Here is a 20,046-nt window from a genome sequence, read left to right as displayed (position 1 = left end):
AAAAAAGATGGTAAAAATAATTAGAATAATATTGAATACAGTTTATTTAATCATAGGTTCTCATATTTATTTTTATTTTTTTGTTGTTGTTTCATCCATTTAGCAAACACTTTATTTTTAGAATGTGGTTTTGTAATTTTTTTTTCATCATAATAATCAAACTAAACAGTAATTAGCAACTGTAAAAATACTATAAGGAACATACAGAAATATGTTGTATTGTTTTTTTATTTATGGATAACAGAATCAAGCTGTTAATTACCACAGAATTTTTTTTTGAGAAGTTAGAATTGTACTGGATCTGGAACATTATAAACAAGTATTATAAACAAAGTATCTCCATGAATGAGAGAGCGAAATCATTATGCTGGGAAGTTGCTGACTAATAACAGCATAGTAAACTACCTCATTCAGTAATGCAGTTCCTCACCTGCCCAGAGGAGGGTGGTAAGAGTTTTGAGTCTGCAGTGTGGTTTAGGGGCATGAAATGAATCATAAATAAAATATTTTCAAGTTAATATCAAAAGATTTAAACAACTGGCCCCGGGGCCGTGCTGGGGGATGGTCAGGCTGTTACCCGAGGCCAGACGGTGTGCCTGCTAAATTTGGGGCAAGAGGGATCAGGTTCCTTCTGCAAGCACACACGATCCCGTCCTAGTTACAAGAGCCTTCTCTCACACATTTGCTGCTCTCACATGCCCTCTCGCTTGGATAGCACACAGTCTCTCAAACACCAAACTCTCACTTCATGCTGCTGCCTTTACATTGTTTCTGATATAATTCACAGCTCTGGCACTGATTGAAGATCATTTGTAAGAAGAAGATCGTCCAGGTGACCCGTCCTGTGCGTCCAGCTTAATCCAAATTCAGAAGGTCCCTTGGCGGGTAGGAAGGCACCACACTGACCCGCCATGTTTCTGGTTCTGGTGGTTACAGAAGAGCTGAGGGAGTTTCTGGCCCGGGCACGGAGTGGAACCGGACGCCTCGTCCAGGTGTTGATCAGAGACGGTAAGTGAGCAGAGGGTCTGAGGGGTTCAGAGGTTTACAGAGAATTTAATGAATTAGAAAAGGTTAAGGCATTGAGATCATCTTGTGAGTGAAAAATGCTATTGCACACGTTGACCAATAAACCAAGCTTACTTCAAGACATGTAAACATCCTGCTTGTAGCTCAACACTCAAGTAACCTTAACTATCATAATCCTATAATGAAGGCTAAAATATTAGTGTTTAATGGGATTACACTTTCCAATAGTGTTATGACACTTTTAGTATGACACTTATGTACTTATGTACATTAAGGGTGTCAAATGGCAATACAATGCTACAACGATTACCACATTCATGTACCATAGCATTTACATTCAACTCCAAGGTCAACCTTAATTAATATTACACTATATCTTGTCCAAAAAACAAACATGGTTGTACCATAATACCTTTTGGTGCCTTTTATTAGTTCAGTGTTCACTCAATTATTTGCCTTGATTTTCACTTTCTAAACGGTTAAGAGCTCAGCTGAGCTCAGATGTTTAAAGGTCAATTGGTCATTTATGCCTGTATATGTACCATAATATCTTTTCGCCGATGTGAGATCCAACTACAATCTGTACTTAAGTAACAACTAAGATGTCAGAAAGACACTTGGACAAAATTAGACATAATGTACTGTTACTTTATACAATGAATTGATATATTGTCACATTATCCACTTGTCACTTGATTATCTAATTTTGCAATTGTTAATTTTATATGAATTTGTTGTTTTTTTATTGTTTGTTCTTAGGTGGGATTTTTTGTTTGTTGTTTTACCGTCCAGGTGTCACTTGACATGAGTAAATAGTAAGAAAACACATTTCACAATGTGTTTTGGTTGTGTTCACATGCTGCTGTAGGTCAGATGACATATCATTTGATGTGGAAACTGAATGGTTCTTAAGGGATTGCACAGGTCTCTGTTGCAATAAAAGTGCGTGTGGAAGAGTGCATTTGCGTTCAAGGCAGAGTGTCAGGTACTGTTGAAATGTTAGCTTACTATCAGATGACAAGATCCAGTTGCTGGGAAGAAAAGGGCAAAACGAATTTGAGTGATGTCATTCTGTCATTACCTTACATGACTTTGTGATGCGTGCATGTATTCTCACATGACTCCAGTCAAACGAAACAGAACAAAATGTGATTTTGATTGAAGTATTTGACCATTCAGAAAAAAAAATGAAGTCCATAAGACTTTTTTTTTTCGAAAAAAAAATTATATATTTTTTTCCAAAGCAACGATGCATAAAATTGATCAAAAATAACAGTTAAGGCATTTATAATGTTAGAAAAGATTACAATTTCAAATAAATCTTATTTTAATTTTTTTCCTTATCAAAGAATAAAATACAATTTGTTTTCCACAACAGTATTAAGCAGCTAAACCATTTTGCTTATAGATAATAATAATACATGTTTCTTGAGCACCAAATCAGCATATTAGAATGATTACTGAAGGATCATGTGACACTTTGCTATCACAGGAATAAATTACATTTTAAAATATATTCAAATGGAAAATAGTTACTTTAAATAGTAATTTTATCTCACAGTATTACTATTTTTACTGTATTTTTGATCAAATAAATGTACCCTTGGTAGCTTTTTCTTTAAACGTAAAAAAAATCCTTATGACCCCAAACGTTTGAATATAGTATAGTTTATATTTCGAGAAAATGAGTTGTTCATTTTACCTTTTAGTTTGCTTTAGCTTCAAACTATTAGTGATTTAATAAACTTATGTTGCATTTCACATGAAACTATGCAATTATGTTGGACCATTTTGTCCAGGCTACATGATGGTTGTATACAATTAGGTATAAAAGGTTTACTGTTCAGTCATTTTGGACAGCTCCAGCTGTTCTAACACCCAGCAGCCTAATCTAGCCACAGATGTATAAACGTCAAGCTGGTTGTCACTCTATGTTTCGTCTGCTGTCTGTCTGACGCCTGGAGTGTGTGAAAACGTCTGGATCTGAATAGACTGAGTTGTTTTGGGTTCATAGGGTTCCTTTGAGTCTCACAGAGATGATATTTCAGGAAAGATAAAACAGGTCAATGCAGTTTTGGATCTTTCTGGTGACTGAGTCACATGTGTATCCCAACACTTATTAGTGGTTAGCACAGGCCACGTGGTCAGGACCTGTCTGTGCTCATGGTGATAGGAAAAGGACTGAGCTGTAGTCTTGAAGGCAGTGAGGTGTGGACACTCAGTTATTCAGCCAGATTGTGTTTATGTGTGGTATTCTTTACAATGAATGTATTTGTATGACAGAACTCAGGGAGACAGGAGGAAGGCAGATATATGTTTGTCTTTTTGAATTGGCACATATGTGCAAACAGTTTTCTGTAAGTGTGTTGTTAAAGGGGTGAGTAAAAGGCTGATGGAAAGTATGTGTCTGTGCTGATAGCTGGAATGTGTGCAACCTCAGAATAGCAGCTGCTGCAAAAGACCATCAGGAAATCCCCCTCCAACGTCATTCGGACTTGTAACGTGTATGTGGGTGGATGATGTTTGAGCTAGATCTGGTTATTGACGTGCTAGCTGTTTTTCACTGTGTGCTCGTTAAAGGTTTATTTCAGTTAGGTGCAAAATCTTTCAATTGCTCTGCACAAACTTTAGATGCCTTAATCAACAGGCCTCGACCATGATTGCACTTGATTAACAAGTTATCAAAGGAGTGTACAGCAGTGCAACCAACAACTTTGTCCTTGTTGAAAAACACATGAGCAATTGAATTCAAAGTCATAGAATGAAATTCATAGATTGAATGGATGAATGAATAAGAAAGCAAGCATGTTGTAGGACCATTTAGATTTTTAAGAAATAATTTAGAAATAATTTAAAATAAGCACATCCAATAATGAAATATTTGTTTTATATAAGGTTTATATTAGTGCTGTCAAATGATTAATCATGATTAATCGCATCCTAAATAAAAAAAAATTGTTTACATAATATACTGTATATGTGCGTACTGTGTATATTTATTATGTATATATAAATACACATACATGCATGTATATATTTTTAAAATATTTACATGAATATATGTATATTCATATTATTTATATTATTTATAATTAAATAATTTATATTCTTTAAATATATATATATATATATAATAAATATACACAGCACGCACACATTTATTATGTAAACAAAAACTTTTATTTTGAATGCGATTAATCGCGATTAATCATTTGACAGCACTACTTTATATACAGTATGTTTGGTATATTTTTTTATGTTTTTGAAAGATGTCTTGTATATGCTCACCAAGGATGTATTTGTCAAAATGCAAAAAATGCAATTAAAAAAATACAGTAAAAACAGTAACATTGTAAAATAATATTACAATTCAGAATAACTGTTTTCTTTTTTATATACTTTACAATGTAATCTATTCCTATAATTGCATATATGAATTTTCAATATTTCTCCAGTCTTCAGTGTCATACAGTCCTTCAGAAATCATTCTAATATGTATGCACTTAAGAAACATTTATTATGATTATTTATCATAAATTTTTAATACTGCTGTACGTGTGTATATATATTCATATACAAAAATAATTATCATTCTAACATTTCACAATCTAAAGAGAAATGCACTATTGAGAATAATGGGAAATATTATTATATAAACTTATATAAGGATGCAGTGCAGTAATTGTAATGAAAAAATGGTCCTAAAATATGATTAATTTTCATTATGCAAAATGTCATTTCATATTTGTCTTTGATTTTGGGATGAACTGTTTACATAACATTAACCCAAATAACTACATATATATTTTTTATGTCCAGCTGATTTCAAAAACCTTTTTTACTGTTTTAAATTCAAAATAAATAATAATTTATTAATAAAATGTAAACATTTTCAATGCTTTTAATTAAAATCAGCAGAAACCATTAGATTAGCACTCTTATGTCTTTATGTATGAAGAAAAGCTGAGGACAGCAGGGAGGGAAGTGGGAAGATTTACTGGTAAGTAGATTATTGATGTGATAAGAGATGAATACTGAGAACCATAGCTGTTAATCTTTGTGTTGATGCCTGAAAGCTGAGGTAGGGCTTTGGAGGATGTGCACCAGCACAGCACACTGTTTACAGGAAACGGTAAAGCATTTGGGAAGAAAAGTGACCCATTAGAAAAGATGAAGCCAGTGCTACATTACAGTGGTTACAGAGGGTGTTCTGGGTTGTACGTTTCAGGAAGCAAATAACATGCGCTTGAGTGTGATGTGATCAGTGTGAAGTTTGTAAAATGAGACAATAGACTAAGGACACGGAGAACCAGTAGGATCATCTGTAACATTAAAAGTGCTTACATCAGTTATATATGCTGTGCTGTTTTTCATGTGTTATTGGGGTGATTAACTATCTGACGAGAGAATACAGTCAAGATATAATCGAAAATAATAGAGAGATCTAATCACTCATTATATTAGAATGGTTACCACTGGATTCATAATGGAGTATTATTTGAAAACCTGTCTTAAAAGTGAGTGGTCTGCATTATACACTAGACTGTCACTGTGCAGAGAATTTAGAAAACCCAGACTCATAAATATGAACGCTGCTTTTCATATGAGCATGACTTGCTTCTTAGAACTGTTGCGATGATGAGCCTTTTATGATGGAAATTTACAGTTTTGTAGCGAAAAAATCTGATTGTTATTGTTCTCAATGGAACTCTTAATGTTTTTGTAACTTTATGTCTTTTATGATATATTCTCATATGTTGCAATATAAATTGTGTTCAAAATACTATCATACTATGTATGCAATAGGAACTATTTTTTTCCATTGTCCTCATATTATTTCTATCACAAAAGTTTTGCAAGTCAATGCAAAGGTTCTTGGAGGAACTCAGAAGTGTTTAAATAAAAATTTTCATCTCATCTAATTTTTTTTTTTCTATCACCATGTCCCTTAAGTGCATTTTCCAACAATCGCTTATGGGTTTTTGCCTTTAATAATGGTGGACTTTCTATGTGCCAAGTTGGTCATAGTTTTCTATATTGTGAATAATTTATGGTTACATAATCTATAATGCTGCATATTCTATAAAAGTTCTATATTATATTATATATGAAATAATATTAGACGTATTATCAATTTTCCATTGACCAATTTTATTAAAAGTAAAGTGTATGTTTGCATATGTAAGATACAATATGTTTCAGGTCATTAAAGATGAGATGATTATCATTATATTAGTGACAAGAATATATTGTGTTATCAGACATCCCTCAGTACTGGTTTGTTTAATATATAAATAACTGGAGGCTGAAATCATGTGTATTAGTGTGAACGTGTCTCTAGGTGAACTAAGCAGCTTGTGCTATATTGGGTGTGAGATGCAAGGTGTGTCATGCTCTTTTTATAGCAGGATGTAGATAATGGATAATATTTCACTTATTTGTTATCAGCAGCAGGCCATTACCCAAGCCTAGCCTTTTAAACACATTTAAATTGATCTACTTGATGCAATATAAAATTACACAACTGATTTTTGGGGTTGTTGTGTGTGATGTTGGTTGCACCAGGTTTGTAATGAGAAAGCTGTTTAATGTGTGTTTTAGAGCAGCTGGTGCTGGGGGCATACAGAGAGCCACGTCAGAGCTGGGACAAAGACTATGACCACTTCCTGCTCCCTCTGCTGGACCCTCACGAGCCCTGTTACATTCTATACCGGTTGGACACCAAGAACGCTCAAGGCTATGAGTGGCTTTTCATCTCCTGGTCACCTGACCAGTCTCCTGTAAGTTTTAACATCCAGACATGACGATGTGAAGCTTGATTAGCAGAAACAGCTCATTCAGTTGTTCAAATAAACATACACTGTTAGCGTTCCAGATAAAACAAAAACAGCTGTAAGAAGGTTTGGTATACCGAAGAATAAAAACCACTCAAGAACCTTTATTATATTTAGATAGAACAATCTTATTTGCATGCTTGTCGAAATAGGGTTCTTTGGACTTTAAAGCAACCTCCTAGCAACCAATCAGAACACACTAGCAACTGCATCTGTATGTATTGAAACACTCAGTACATTTTAGAAACCCCAGTAGAATACCCTGCCCTTTTTTTTTTCAGAAAATGTAAAAACGTAATCACGTGATAATTGTTAAAAAAACAAAAATTTTATTTTGTTATGGTTTATTTAATAAAGTGATAACTTGTCTTTTGCTACAGGTCCGGCAAAAGATGCTGTATGCTGCCACTCGTGCCACAGTTAAGAAAGAGTTTGGTGGTGGACACGTCAAAGATGAAATTTTCGGCACAGCCGAGGTACTAGCTGAAGAATATTTTATGGTAGTAAAATTGGTCAGTAGTTTTGTCTATAGTTTTTTAATATTTTAAATATTAGATGCAAACCTTTACATTTTCACCTCTGTGAAGGACTAATGAAATTATAATGACAAACGTGCTGATGTATGGACTCTGACCAGCTGTCGTCTGTCTTCAGCTGTCAGTCAAATACCCTGATGCTGGATTATTTACAGTTGAAAAAGTTTACAGAGTGGACCACCATGTTTCTTAATTTAGTAACTGGACACTTGGGGCTGTTGGCAATGTTCTTGGAAATGATTACCAGTCATGGTCAACACAGAAAGGGATAAATATATAGTATACATTGACATAAAATAGTGAACAAACTACTTTTATGGGAGGAAGTTGTATATTTAGTTTATAGTATTTATCATTTTTATATTTTTAAAGGACTGTTTCAGGTTGTCTGGAAAGCCAGAAATAAATCTATAATTCAATAATTAACTTAAATGTAATCTTAAACATCAGTTTTGGTTGATTACTAATTATTCACATTGGTTAAAACAATTATTAATATAAACATAATAATATATTTCATATTTTATAAAGAAAAAAGTGTTTTATTTCTGAGTTATTAAAATAATTGGCAAATTAACATAAAAAATGCACATAAAATAAAGCTTTTTGTCTTTTTTTCACCATCACCAGGAGGACGTTTGTTTTCAGGGGTACCTGAGACATGTGACTTCATGTTCTGCACCAGCTCCTCTGACAGCAGCTGAACAAGAGCTACAGCGAATTAAAATCACAGAGGTGAGAAAAGACTGTAGACATACATAAAAAAGCATAATCGTAGTAAACATCCATGAACTATTTCAGCTCTTTTTTTTTATATATTCTATGTTCAATCTTTGTGGTTGCAGGGCAGAGTTAAACAGGTGAGTACTGTCGTTAGATTAAGTATAAAAATAGTATTGTGTGTATGTGTGCTGTGTACACTACAGCGTACTTCCAACTTTAAGGACAAATATATATATATATATATTTTGCCTAAAGAAAAGTAAGCTTTTTGGACCATGAAGAGTTTTTTTCTTCAGTGCATTACATTATTTTCTTGACATATAAGAACATTTTATCTTAAAAACATTTTGTTACTCTGATCCACATGGCCATGGTCATCAACACTCATCCAGCATATTAATACTTTGCTTTTCTTTCCACTCTTATCCACCATCTCTGACCTGCATAAACAAATTAAATAAATAAAATAAATATTACTAGGCCAGGGTAGCTCATTGGAATTGTTTGGGAAAATGTTTTAAAAATGGCAGGACATAATGTACAGTGGTGAAATTGGCAACGAACTGGTTGTGTCTTTGTCTGTAGGTGAAGACTGAGATCAGTGTGGACCCCAAACATCAGACTCTGCAGGGTCTTGCCTTCCCGCTACAAGCCGATGCTAAACGTGCTCTTCAGCAGCTGGCAGAGAGACGCATCAACTACATTCAACTAGTATGACACAGACACACACATTTATATGTTCTTACCAAAATACTTTCTTAACAAACTGACTATAAATTTTAAATTTCTTGTTTTCTTTATATAGAAGCTAGATACAGAGAAGGAGACAATTGAACTCGTGCACACCAGCCCAACAGAAATCCGTGACCTACCCTGCCGGATCCCCCTCGATACACCCAGATACCACTTCTTCCTCTACAAACATTCACATGAGGGAGACTACCTCGAGTCTGTGGGTTAGTCACTCAATTCCTTATACATACCTCATTGTGTATAGTTATGTATCACAGTTATGCAAACTATTCATGTCCTCCTCTCTCATTTTCATAGTGTTCATATACTCGATGCCAGGATACAGCTGCAGCATCAAGGAAAGGATGCTGTATTCCAGCTGTAAGAGTCGACTTTTGGAAGAAGTAGAGAGGGACTTCCATCTAGAAGTGGCTAAAAAGGTAAAAACTAAGTATTTCTCCCAGCATAAGAGTTACAAGCTCAGAACTTCATTAAAAGTCAGAATAAAATTAAACACATCCCTGCTTACTCCAATCAAGCCAATCAAGATTTAGATGAATATCTGAACAGATTTAGAGAAATTGAGCATTATATCACTTCCCTCACCCAAATGGATCCTCTGCAGTGGATGGGTGCCATCAGAATGAGAGTTCAAACAGCTAATAAAAACATCACAATAATCCACAAGTAATCCGCATGACTCCAGTCTATCAGTTAATGTCTTGTTAAGTGAAAAGTTGCATTTTTAAAGAAACAAATTCAAGATGTTAACTTCAAATCTTTGATTCTGGCCAAAATATGAGTCTATAATCCATAATAATGTTAATGTTAATAAATGTCCATCCCCTTTTTTTGTTCCTCACATCAAAATCCATTGACATCCATTTAGAACGGTTTTTGGAGCAATTGATCTGTGCATACTTTGCTCCTGATCTAGACAGAATTACTTTTTCACTGCAGAAAGCATATTTTATCCAGAAGAAATGGTTTGAAGATTAAAATCAGGGTTCCCACGCGTCCTGGAAAACCTGGAAATCCTGGAATATTAATGACCAATTTTCCAGTCCTGGAAAACACATGGAAAATGAGAGAAAACATAGATTGTCCTGGAAAAAAATCTTGTTGTCTTGATCATTAAAGAATTGACCGACAACTGATTGAAACAATTAACGTAACAGAAAGCGCTCTGTTTAGGGATGCTGAGTTTTGACACGTGACCTGTTTAAGCCCCCTGTGACGTATGACGCTGTCTCGTGTTGCCGGTTTTCAGGTGCTAGAAACTAAGTGCTCGAATGTTTGCAGCAAATGTTCACTGGTATGGAAGTAATATTTAATTACATGTTAATATTATTGTAAAGTAATTATTTTGATACGCATGTGCAAGGGGTCTGCACGGCGAATTACAGCATGAGTGACGGCATTTGCCTGAGAAAAGGTTATCGATTTGTTAAGTCTATTTTATTTAGAATCGTTGGAGCGTCTTGCATCCCCATGACAAATCAGACCCAAATTCCCCAAACCTGTTTTATGAACGATATAGGAAGTGAAAATGAAATGCTGACGCGATGCACAGCGATAATTGCATGTTCATAGTGCAGCACAGACTTGTGAACATGAGGCGGAGGCCGGTAGTATATAATAGTACTTATATAAACGTATATATAAAGGCACGTTTGCTATTGTACTATTGTCTGTTTGCTCTGTTTCACCAACCTAGTAGTTCCAAACAGACGTTTCTCTTAGCAACAAACAGTACAGTGACGTTTCTTTGCCGACTGAATCTTTGAGAAACGATTCATGACCCATTCATGAAGACCGTCATTTTCTTTATTCCTAAAGCGTTTTGAATGAATCGTTTGATAGAGTGATTCCAATGATTCACTCATTAAGACTGTTATTTGCTGCCATCTGCTGGTGGTAATAGTTTAATTTTTAAAGCATCTTACCTTTCCTCTTTCTATTCTAAATTGTATTTATTTTAAAACATTAAATTTGTTGCGTTATTTATACAATTGTGATATACTGTTCGTTGATATTTTATTAAAACACTAGATTATTACTAGTGGGTTTTTTTATTAAATAAGGAACATTAATTAACACAAGGAAGGAACGTCCTGTAAAAATTCAGCTGTTCAAAAAAGAATGTCTCCTTCCTTTCCATGACTTGCAAGAAAATGATGGAGAGAAGTCCCCTAATGTACCCAGCTGTGTGGCACTTGAGCTCCCTTGACCCTGTGATCATGGTTGCAAACAGAGATAATTCAAGAGAAATGTTTCAAAAACTCTTGCAAGTTTTGCTCAATGCTGGTTGGTACACTGCACCTCAGTGTGATGAGGTTCTTGCACAGTACAAAATGTTTTTAATACACGTCTACACACACCATAAAGCAGAATTCCAAAATGTTTCTTACACTTCCAGGCGGGACAAGTTTCGAAACCAAGCATTGAAACCATGCAGAAAGAGGCAGATGAAATGGCCGTCGGGGCAGAGAGAAAGCATGACTTCACCTTACTGACAAAATCAAATGCCTATCGAAAAAGTGTCGCAGACAAAAGTGAGGAGTTAACAGCTCTAAAACAAAGCTTGGAAAAGTTGCAAGAGAGTTTGAGCCAACTCAAACAGTAAAAAAGTGCAGTCGTTATAATGTGTTCATTAAAATAAAGTGTAGAGTTTACCTTCAGAAGCTGTGTGTGTGTGACCAAATGGTCCCCACAAGGATAGCATAACTTGAGATCATCTACATTGTGGGGACCAGCCAGCAGTCCCCATGGGGGAAATGGATCAATAAACATACTAGATGTTTTTTTGAAAATGTTAAAATTTCAAAAGTTTTCTGTGATAGTGTAGGGGGATAGAATATACAGTTTGTACAGTATAAAAACCATTATGTCTAAGGAGATTCTCTAGCAGGATAGTGAACCAGACGTGTGTGTGTGTGTGTGTGTGTGTGTATTTGGTGCATTTCTGATTTTATAGTTGGGTTATAGCCATAAATTGTATGCTTTTTCTAAGAGAGGAGAGAGGAATATATTACTTTAGGCTGTGAATATGTGATCCTTATATTTTATTCCCATCATCATGAAATTTGAAATGTCCTGGAAAAGTCCTGGAAAATGATCTCTGAAAAAGAGTGGGAACCCTGAAAATGTCTTAATGATGGATGTGTTTAAAATAAGCATGCAGCTTTTCACTTTACAAGAGGTTAAGTGATGGAGTCTTGTGGATTATTGTGATGTTTTTATCTGTTTCGGCTATCTTTCTGATGGCACCCATTCATTGCAGAAGATTGTATTTATATGTGACCCTGGACCACAAAACCAGTCTTAAATTGCTGGGTTATATTTTTAGCAACAGCCAAAAAAACATTGTATGGGTCAAAAATATAAATTTTTCTTTTATGCCAAAAATCCTTAGTACATTAAGTAAAGATCATGTTCCATGAAGATATTTTGTTAATTTTCTACTGTTAATATATCAAAACCTAATTTTTTTTTTGCAATATTCATTGCTAAGAATTCATTTGGACAATTCAAAGGTGATTTTCTCAGTATTTAGATTTTTTGGCACCCTCAGATTCCAGATTTTCAAATAGTTGTATCTCTCACTAAATATTGTCCGATTCTAATAAACCATACATCAATTGAAAGCTTATTTATTCAGCTTTCAGATTATGTATAAATCTCAATTTCGAAATTTACACTTAAGACTGATTTTGTGGTCCAGCGTCAGATATGTGAATTCTCACTCAATATCTTATTCTATTAAGAAATATGTCACAATATGGAATGAACTGCGTTATAAATGTCTTTCCATGTTGACTTTAATGAAAAGGAGACACTTTATATGTAGTTATATACTTAATATATTCTATGCAATACAAAGGTGACCAAACAGATTTTTCTAAATCTTTGTGTTTGTAAATGTGTCCTTGTTCATTTTAGTTGGAGATAGATAGTGGAGAGGAGCTGACAGAGGACTATCTGTATGATGAGGTCCATCCTAAGCAGCATGCCCACAAGCAAGCATTCGCCAAACCTCGTGGCCCTGCTGGGAAGAGGGGAAACAAACGTCTGATCAAGGGAGGTGGAGAGAATGGTGGCAACAGCTAGGAAGGACAGAAAGCAAGAAGAAGAGAGAAATGAACTTTAGTTGTACCCTAAATGTTCCCTTTTTATGCCTGTTTGCAGGGTAAATTGTCCATCCTGCAGAGAGTGTGAAGGAAAAGTTGGAATACTCAGTTGTTGTTGTTTTTTTTTTTTACTTTCTTTGGCTTGTATTACTTTTTACTTAATGTTATTAGGTGTTTATTCATTTGGTGTGTTAATGTGCACATATTTAAGAGGAAAAACTCAGGAATTTATTTTATCTGTACGTTTTCTGAGCATATTTTTGTTACATAATCTCATACATACATACGCACTAAAAACACAATATCATTTTAAGCATATTAAAAGTGTTGATTGTAAAACATGATAGATCGCTTATGCTTTAAATGTGTTTTTAAAAACATAAAATACGTTTTATCCAAGAAGCTTTTTTAAAATTGAAGCAGTCACAAGTCCTACAGAACCTACAGCCATTTCATAGAAAAAGATACACTCATACCTACACATTCACACCAGAGCCAAATGTGACACGCAGACAGAATGTTATACTTGGCTACGTGAGAGTTAGTTGGTTAAGTAACAGATATCTAGCAAGAATCGGATATGTTAAAAGGTTCAGATTTAGACATTTGATCCAAATTCATTTCAGGATTCATATTTTTTAAAATATGATATGACAATTTTTGTTTTATAACTAGTTACAGTTGGGTTTTCAATTTCTTTTAACATGTCTCATATCTTCAGTCATTGACTTACATCATGGTCCACAGTATCCATTGTCAAACAGTTTTGTGTACAAACTTCTGTTATTAATCAGAACAATTCCAAATAAAACATTTTTGTCACATATCAAATTTTTTCCAGCATTGAGAATATGAATGTCCAATTTAGTGAATAATTCAGCAACTAACAAGTGAAATATTTAAAATCATTCATTGTCAGCATAAATAAAGTGTAGAGTTTTATCAATAAAAAAAAACACATTTTATTTGGTTTAATGTATTTTATTTATGGGTATTATGGTTCTCCTGGATGACATTGACATGGATATTTCTTTCTTTTCTTTTCTTTTTTCTGTCTTCTTTTTGTTTTTGTGTTTGTGGGCTGGTCAATGATTAGGTTGACAGGTCATTTACAACATAATCTTAATAAAAATAAACTAATTATTAGTAAATAAAAATCTACAGCCCTTTCTTCTATTGTTTATGAACATACTGTTGCATAAATAAAAACAACATTCACTGAGTGTTTGGTGGTCAGTATTATTTAGTGAATCGAGATGTATTCTTAAAAAAAAAAAAAGCAAAAAGGGCATTCCTGCTAATCTGTATCTTGGATACACCTCATGGCCTCTAGATGGCAGTGAAAACACGCGTTTAGAATAAACTCTCCGTCAGAAACACTAAATAAAACGTATAGGCATTAAAGCGTCAAAATGTATATAATGTGCACGAAATACAACAGTCTTTCAATGTAAGGGCCTAATACATGTTTTAAATTTCAAATTTACGAGTAATGTTTTTCTGGGTCCCAAGAGGATTTGTCTTTATTCAGAAACTGATTTCAGCAGTAAACAAATGGTTAATTCGATGACAGCTACAGGGGGCGGGGCCTTGACGAGGGGAGGGACCTTATTGGCTTAACGCAGGGCAGGCGCTCAGCTTTCCTGGAAAGTTCTTGGAACGCTTGACGCGCGGTTTAACGAGAAACGCCGTTTTCATCCTCAAACTTCAATCACAAACACCAGGAAGCAATTACCGACAATCACCATAATAAAACTTCCAAATGAGTCATTCAAAGACCATTCCAGTGCTAGTTCATTACTCACGAGACTGCTGTATGCTTGAATGACAAAGAAGAGGAGATTGATTCTGTGGGTTTCACAGAGCTGTGCTGCCGATGGCGTCAGAGGCGCTAAACACGGGGGGATTCTCAGAAAACCAATTCTGAGAAGTCAGACGAAGTGAACAAGCCAAACCCTGCAGTGTTCCGCTTCTTGTTCAGTTTTAGGACTCTAGCTGAACAGAAACACCGCTCGTTTATCAACACCATGTCCGTGTTATCTAACGTACTCGCGTAGTTTGTTGAAGTACTGTGACAGTCCTGACGCTGTGAACTGTTTGTCATCGCTCAAGGAAGACTAGATTATTTTTGGAAGTCCGAGTAAAAACCTCAGGAACAAAGAAACTTTAAGGAATCCGGACGATATCAAACAAGACGTCTTGAGAATGATTCTGTGCGTCCAAGGGTGAGTTTTAGTGACCCATATTTATTAAATTATCACAACAAAATACAGCCATAACAACATTCCTAATAATAGTTCATTAACGAAATACCACACATTCTTGTTGATGAAGCTAAGCTTTGTGTGAAAGACAAAACGACTCCTAAATTATTATTACTACTAATAATAACAATAATAAATATACATACGTAATCTGTTTATTGTTGAAAAGGTTTCTTTTTTTTGGAACCGTGAAACACCTCCGTCTGATTATAATCTTTCCGCAATAATTCAACCTAATGAATAATCTTGATTTTATTTATATTAATGTGTATTAACACGAAATATAATAATTAATGTGGCATTAATAAAGTATAAGGTAACGGGGGGAAAAAACAAAACCTTCTTTTTGGGTCTCTTTTTTTATTTATTTATTATGCCTCTGTAAACTTATTAAGAATTAACATTTAGTTTAACTAAATGAAAAAGCTGAGTAAGCAGTTTCTTTTAAATGTGTTTTTCTGTGCATATTAAATACTTAAATTATTATTATTATTTTCCCAGGCCAGCTCATTTGCAAGACACCGCCGATCCAATGGTCCGGTTTCCGGTGGTGACCTTCTCCTCTCCTCGCTGCATTCATGCAACTGTTGCCTTATGGGACCCCAGCAAAGATTTCAGATCTATCTCCAATAATTTCTCCTATCTGGATGCATCAGGTAGAATACACATTTAAAAAGTTGCATCTATTATAATAATAATAACTATTATTATTATTATAACAAAATGGCAGTTAGGATTCATATATGCATGTATGCATTCATTCATTCATAAATACATAAATGAAGTGTCATTCTATGAAACACAACTTTTCCCTTATGGTTTTGTAGTATACGGTTTAATCAAGTGTTAAGCTATAATTAAAAGGTAAATTATTACTTTTTATTTAGGGATAGAATGTTTATTTCAGTAAGGCAGTAATGTACTTTTTAGCTTACTGGTAATTCAAATTTTTTATTAACTAATTAATTAAATTACATGAGAATTTGGAAACCGGGGTGGGGACATGCTAAAAAAATAGAACATTTTGAAAGGCCTCTAAAGGCACCTGCTGTGTATAATGACCTCTCGTAGAGTCCTGCACTGGACGGGTGACCTGTAAATTTGGCTGAAACGGGTGAAAAATATCCAACTGTCGGGTGCGGGTCGGGTCGGACACAGGGGAAACACGGGTCTAAACACGGGTTCAAAACAGTCACGTGCAAACGTAAAAATAGGCCTACGTTCCACTTTTTAAAAAATCACAACCGCGTGAATGGCTGCATGAGTCATTAGTTAACAGATGTAAAAGATGTAAGAGATTTTTTTTCGTTGTTTTTGTTTTCTATATATATATATATATATTAGAATCTGAATTAAAATGTTTGATTTTAAGCCTATTTCAAAATTTGTGTCATAAAATTATATCGCGCATACAGCTTAACTAACGCGATCGTTATAAAGGTTTTAAACAACAATACACTTCCACTTGCATGTACAATCGGAATATCAGATATTTCATTCCATAGCTAACACATTTGTGAATATGGGCCTAATCTAGGCTATCCAGGGTTGTTGTTTTTTTTTTTTTTTTAATTGCATCTGAAAATGACTTTGTGCAGCTCATTCACATGTGCGCTCTGGCGCAGATCCGCCTCTCGCGATGCTCAGCTGTGAACGATTTAAAAATGGGTGCGTTCGACTTGAAGCACAACCTCAGACGGTGGTATGATTCGCTCTTTTGTTGTTCTGTTTTCTTTCAGGATCAAAAATACAACAAATGAAAGTGTTTATCTGTATTTCCGACTGATGAGAACCATGCATATACATTCATAAACCAGTCAATTTTGTATTTTATTATGAGATTTTATTCTAATGTGATCAGTGACTCAAGCACTGATGGACCAAAGAGCACGTATTTCGACATTTGCAGTAAAAACGTGAAATATAAATTCTCAAATGCATTTAATACCAATATATTGAAACGTCTGTTTATATACTCCATTATTAAAGGAGTCCAGACATTGGAAAAATATCACTCCACATACGTTTTATATTTAATATGAGGCAAATAGAATGGCATGCATGCGTGACACAAAAAATATTTAACTTTTAGGTAGCAAAATATTTGTTTAGTAATTCTGTCAATTACACTAAGGTTATTACATTGTCTGCTATATTTGCTTCTTATTTATTAAATACGGGCAATTGATTGATAAAACTTTTAAAAAGAGTTTTCCATAAATAACTTCTGTATGACCTAGCAATAAAATTTGAAAAAAGTGTGTTTAATGTGATTGGCTTAACTGATTTGATTTCGGGTGCAGGTCGGGTGTCGGTTCTATTTTAAGCGGGTCGGGTGCGGATTTTAATTAGTGCTGCTGTCGGAAAACGGGTCGGATGCGGTTTTAAGCACTGCGGGTACGGGCGGGTGCGGATTTACAAAATCGGACCCGTACAGCTCTCTGACCTCTCGTGATTTTTGTATAAAGTCTCCAATAACAACTCCATATCAATAATCCCTCCTGTTTTTTTTTTTTTCCAGGTTGGTACTGGGGTGCCATCTCTGCCAATGAGGCCCACTCTGTCCTACAGGGGGCCTCGGAGGGAACTTTCCTGATACGGGATAGCAGCCACCCTCTTTATATGTTGACACTGTCAGTTAAAACTGGTCGCGGTCCCACGAACGTTCGCATCGAGTACAGTCTGGGACGTTTCCGTCTGGACTCCAGTTCCCCGGCCAGATCTCGTCTGCAGTCCTTCCCAAACATCCCCAGCCTCGTGCAGCACTACGTGGGCTCCAGGAACAAAGTGGAGGAGGAAAAGACAGAGGAGTCTGATCACGTAACATCTCCGGTCCCCAAGGAATGTGCGGTGTTGCTAAAACTCAAACGGCCGATGCATCGTCCTCAAGCCTTCCCTTCTTTGCAACATCTCACTCGCCTGGTAATCAACAAACACACCACTTGCACAGAGAGCCTGCCTCTACCAAGACTGTTACTGCAGTATCTTCAGGATTACCCTTTCCAGCTCTGACATCGCCATGGAAATGCACACCACGGCCAGTCACGAGCTGGATGCTGATGTTTTGACGGCGGCAAGTTACATGCACAGCCCTAATCAGAGGTTTGGGTCAAAAACCAGTGTTAACCACTTGAAGAGTGACTCTTGTTTCTGGAGCAAGTTTTTGATGGTCAGCAAGTCTATCTTCATCGATAGATATACCCTAGTTGGACTGATTCAAGCCATGTCCAGAAATTAACTCATGAAGAAGCAAGCGACTCCACTTTTGTGTCATACTGTTAAAAGTGTGAGAGGTTAAACCACAGGCTTGGGGTCTGACATGAATTGAATGTTCATGAAACTTTTGTACTGGTCACGTGACCCCCTTTAGCAACGGTTCAAAATGAGAACACTGATCTTGTCTGAAACTCTGAGCTCACGAGAAGTACATGCGTAGCTTGGTCTTCAGCCCTCGATAAAGGCGAGCTTAGTCACTGCGCTGCCTTGACTAGAATTGTTTCTTTCCTTGAAAGTAAAATGCAGTGATTTTGGGTTTTTATTTGGACTATTTTAATCGAGAATTACATCCCTTTTTTTTTTTTTTTTTTTTTATATGCCCACAATGTGGAGTTTGTATGTATTTATGGATGAATAATCCTTCATTTTCTAATAAAAGTGACAATCAAATTTACTTTATAAGGATTTATCCAGTATTTTATCATTAAATTGGTGTCTTTTGCTACTTCTGAGAATAATTCTAAGAATTATTTATAGAAGTGCAATTATGTAAAATGCATGGCAAAGGAAAAAATGATGAGAGTAGATGCTGAGTAACTAGAAAAAGAAAGCCTTTTTTCACACAAGTGCTACAGAGAATCAAACAAGACTCCAATCTCTTCTACGTACTGGTCTTCCAGTAAGATTATCAAACCAGGTCATTCAAAATTATAATCTCAGAATAATAGGATTATTAGATGAGCAAATGTGCATGAAATTGCTTTGCAATTTAGTTAATCATCTCTGGACAAAATGTGTTATACAAGATTATTCTGAGCAAGGGCCATAAGTGTTTTACAGCTGATGTCCAGGAAAGATCACCGTTAATTAAATGTTTTATAAGTTTAATAACAAAATGGGATTTTAAAAATATTTTCTATTTATTGAATATAAGAAACGACAAGTTATTTTAAAATGTTGTAGCACTTTTGTCATATGTAGAGGTTTTGCAATTAGAAACGCCTATAATTTTTGTTTTAATTTACAGATTTAACAAGGGATTTTTAAAATCTCATCCATTTGTATTTTAGAAATATAAGCCATTAAGAAATATTTGAATCAATATATTGTACCATCAAGCTTTAGCAATTTGAAACGCCTCCTTTTTTATGTTTGCTGAAATGAATGTATTGAAAAGAAAGCTGTGGGATGAACAAGCACGACAGAATATTGATAATGAAAAATGAAAGCTGTATACAGTAACATAGAAACCGTGTTTCTCCATCCTTTTGTCCTCATAGTGAATCATTCTTACTGTGCACCGTGATTAGAATTTCCCAGAAACCGAGGCAGAGCTTTTTCTGAAACTCGATCTCAGTGCTGCGCAAACTTACATAAATTTGCTGGTGATGTAAATAACTTTTATATGCAAAAAATTTGAGAACTGTATTAAAAGGTAATCAATGAAATCTATTTTAACAGTTGCTCTGAAAAAGGTTCTTATTTATCTACTCAATAAGATTCCAGTCTAAACTGTTGCTATAGATACAAATATAAAATTTTGAAGCATTAAAACAAAGGTATAAAAAATATTATTATAGCACTG

At 35.0% G+C, this 20,046-nt stretch overlaps 2 protein-coding genes across 3 annotated transcripts; both read left to right on the top strand.

Annotated features, from left to right (window-relative positions):
* The first annotated feature begins 517 nt into the window (after positions 1-517).
* Positions 518-13,598, top strand: LOC132160944 (twinfilin-2-like). 2 transcript variants are annotated; one of them, XM_059570694.1, is made up of 9 exons: positions 597-1,008; positions 6,628-6,806; positions 7,241-7,336; positions 8,027-8,131; positions 8,242-8,256; positions 8,705-8,830; positions 8,925-9,075; positions 9,170-9,291; positions 12,794-13,598. In XM_059570694.1, the coding sequence occupies exons 1-9, from the start codon at positions 912-914 to the stop codon at positions 12,959-12,961; spliced, it is 1,059 nt and encodes a 352-aa protein (XP_059426677.1). In that variant the 5' UTR covers positions 597-911; the 3' UTR covers positions 12,962-13,598. The 2 variants fall into 2 exon arrangements, with proteins under 2 accessions (XP_059426678.1, XP_059426677.1); XM_059570695.1 differs by lacking the exon at positions 8,242-8,256 and having other exon boundaries at positions 518-1,008.
* A 1,031-nt stretch (positions 13,599-14,629) lies between these two features.
* Positions 14,630-18,979, top strand: LOC132160943 (cytokine-inducible SH2-containing protein-like). Its single transcript, XM_059570693.1, has 3 exons — positions 14,630-15,206; positions 15,747-15,901; positions 17,767-18,979. The coding sequence occupies exons 1-3, from the start codon at positions 15,187-15,189 to the stop codon at positions 18,255-18,257; spliced, it is 666 nt and encodes a 221-aa protein (XP_059426676.1). The 5' UTR covers positions 14,630-15,186; the 3' UTR covers positions 18,258-18,979.
* The last annotated feature ends 1,067 nt before the right edge of the window (positions 18,980-20,046 follow it).

This window comes from Carassius carassius, chromosome 17 (genome assembly GCF_963082965.1).
Source record: "Carassius carassius chromosome 17, fCarCar2.1, whole genome shotgun sequence".
Classification (NCBI taxonomy): domain Eukaryota; kingdom Metazoa; phylum Chordata; class Actinopteri; order Cypriniformes; family Cyprinidae; genus Carassius; species Carassius carassius.
Note: the sequence above shows the minus strand (reverse complement) of the source record. Positions and strands in the feature narration are given on the sequence as shown.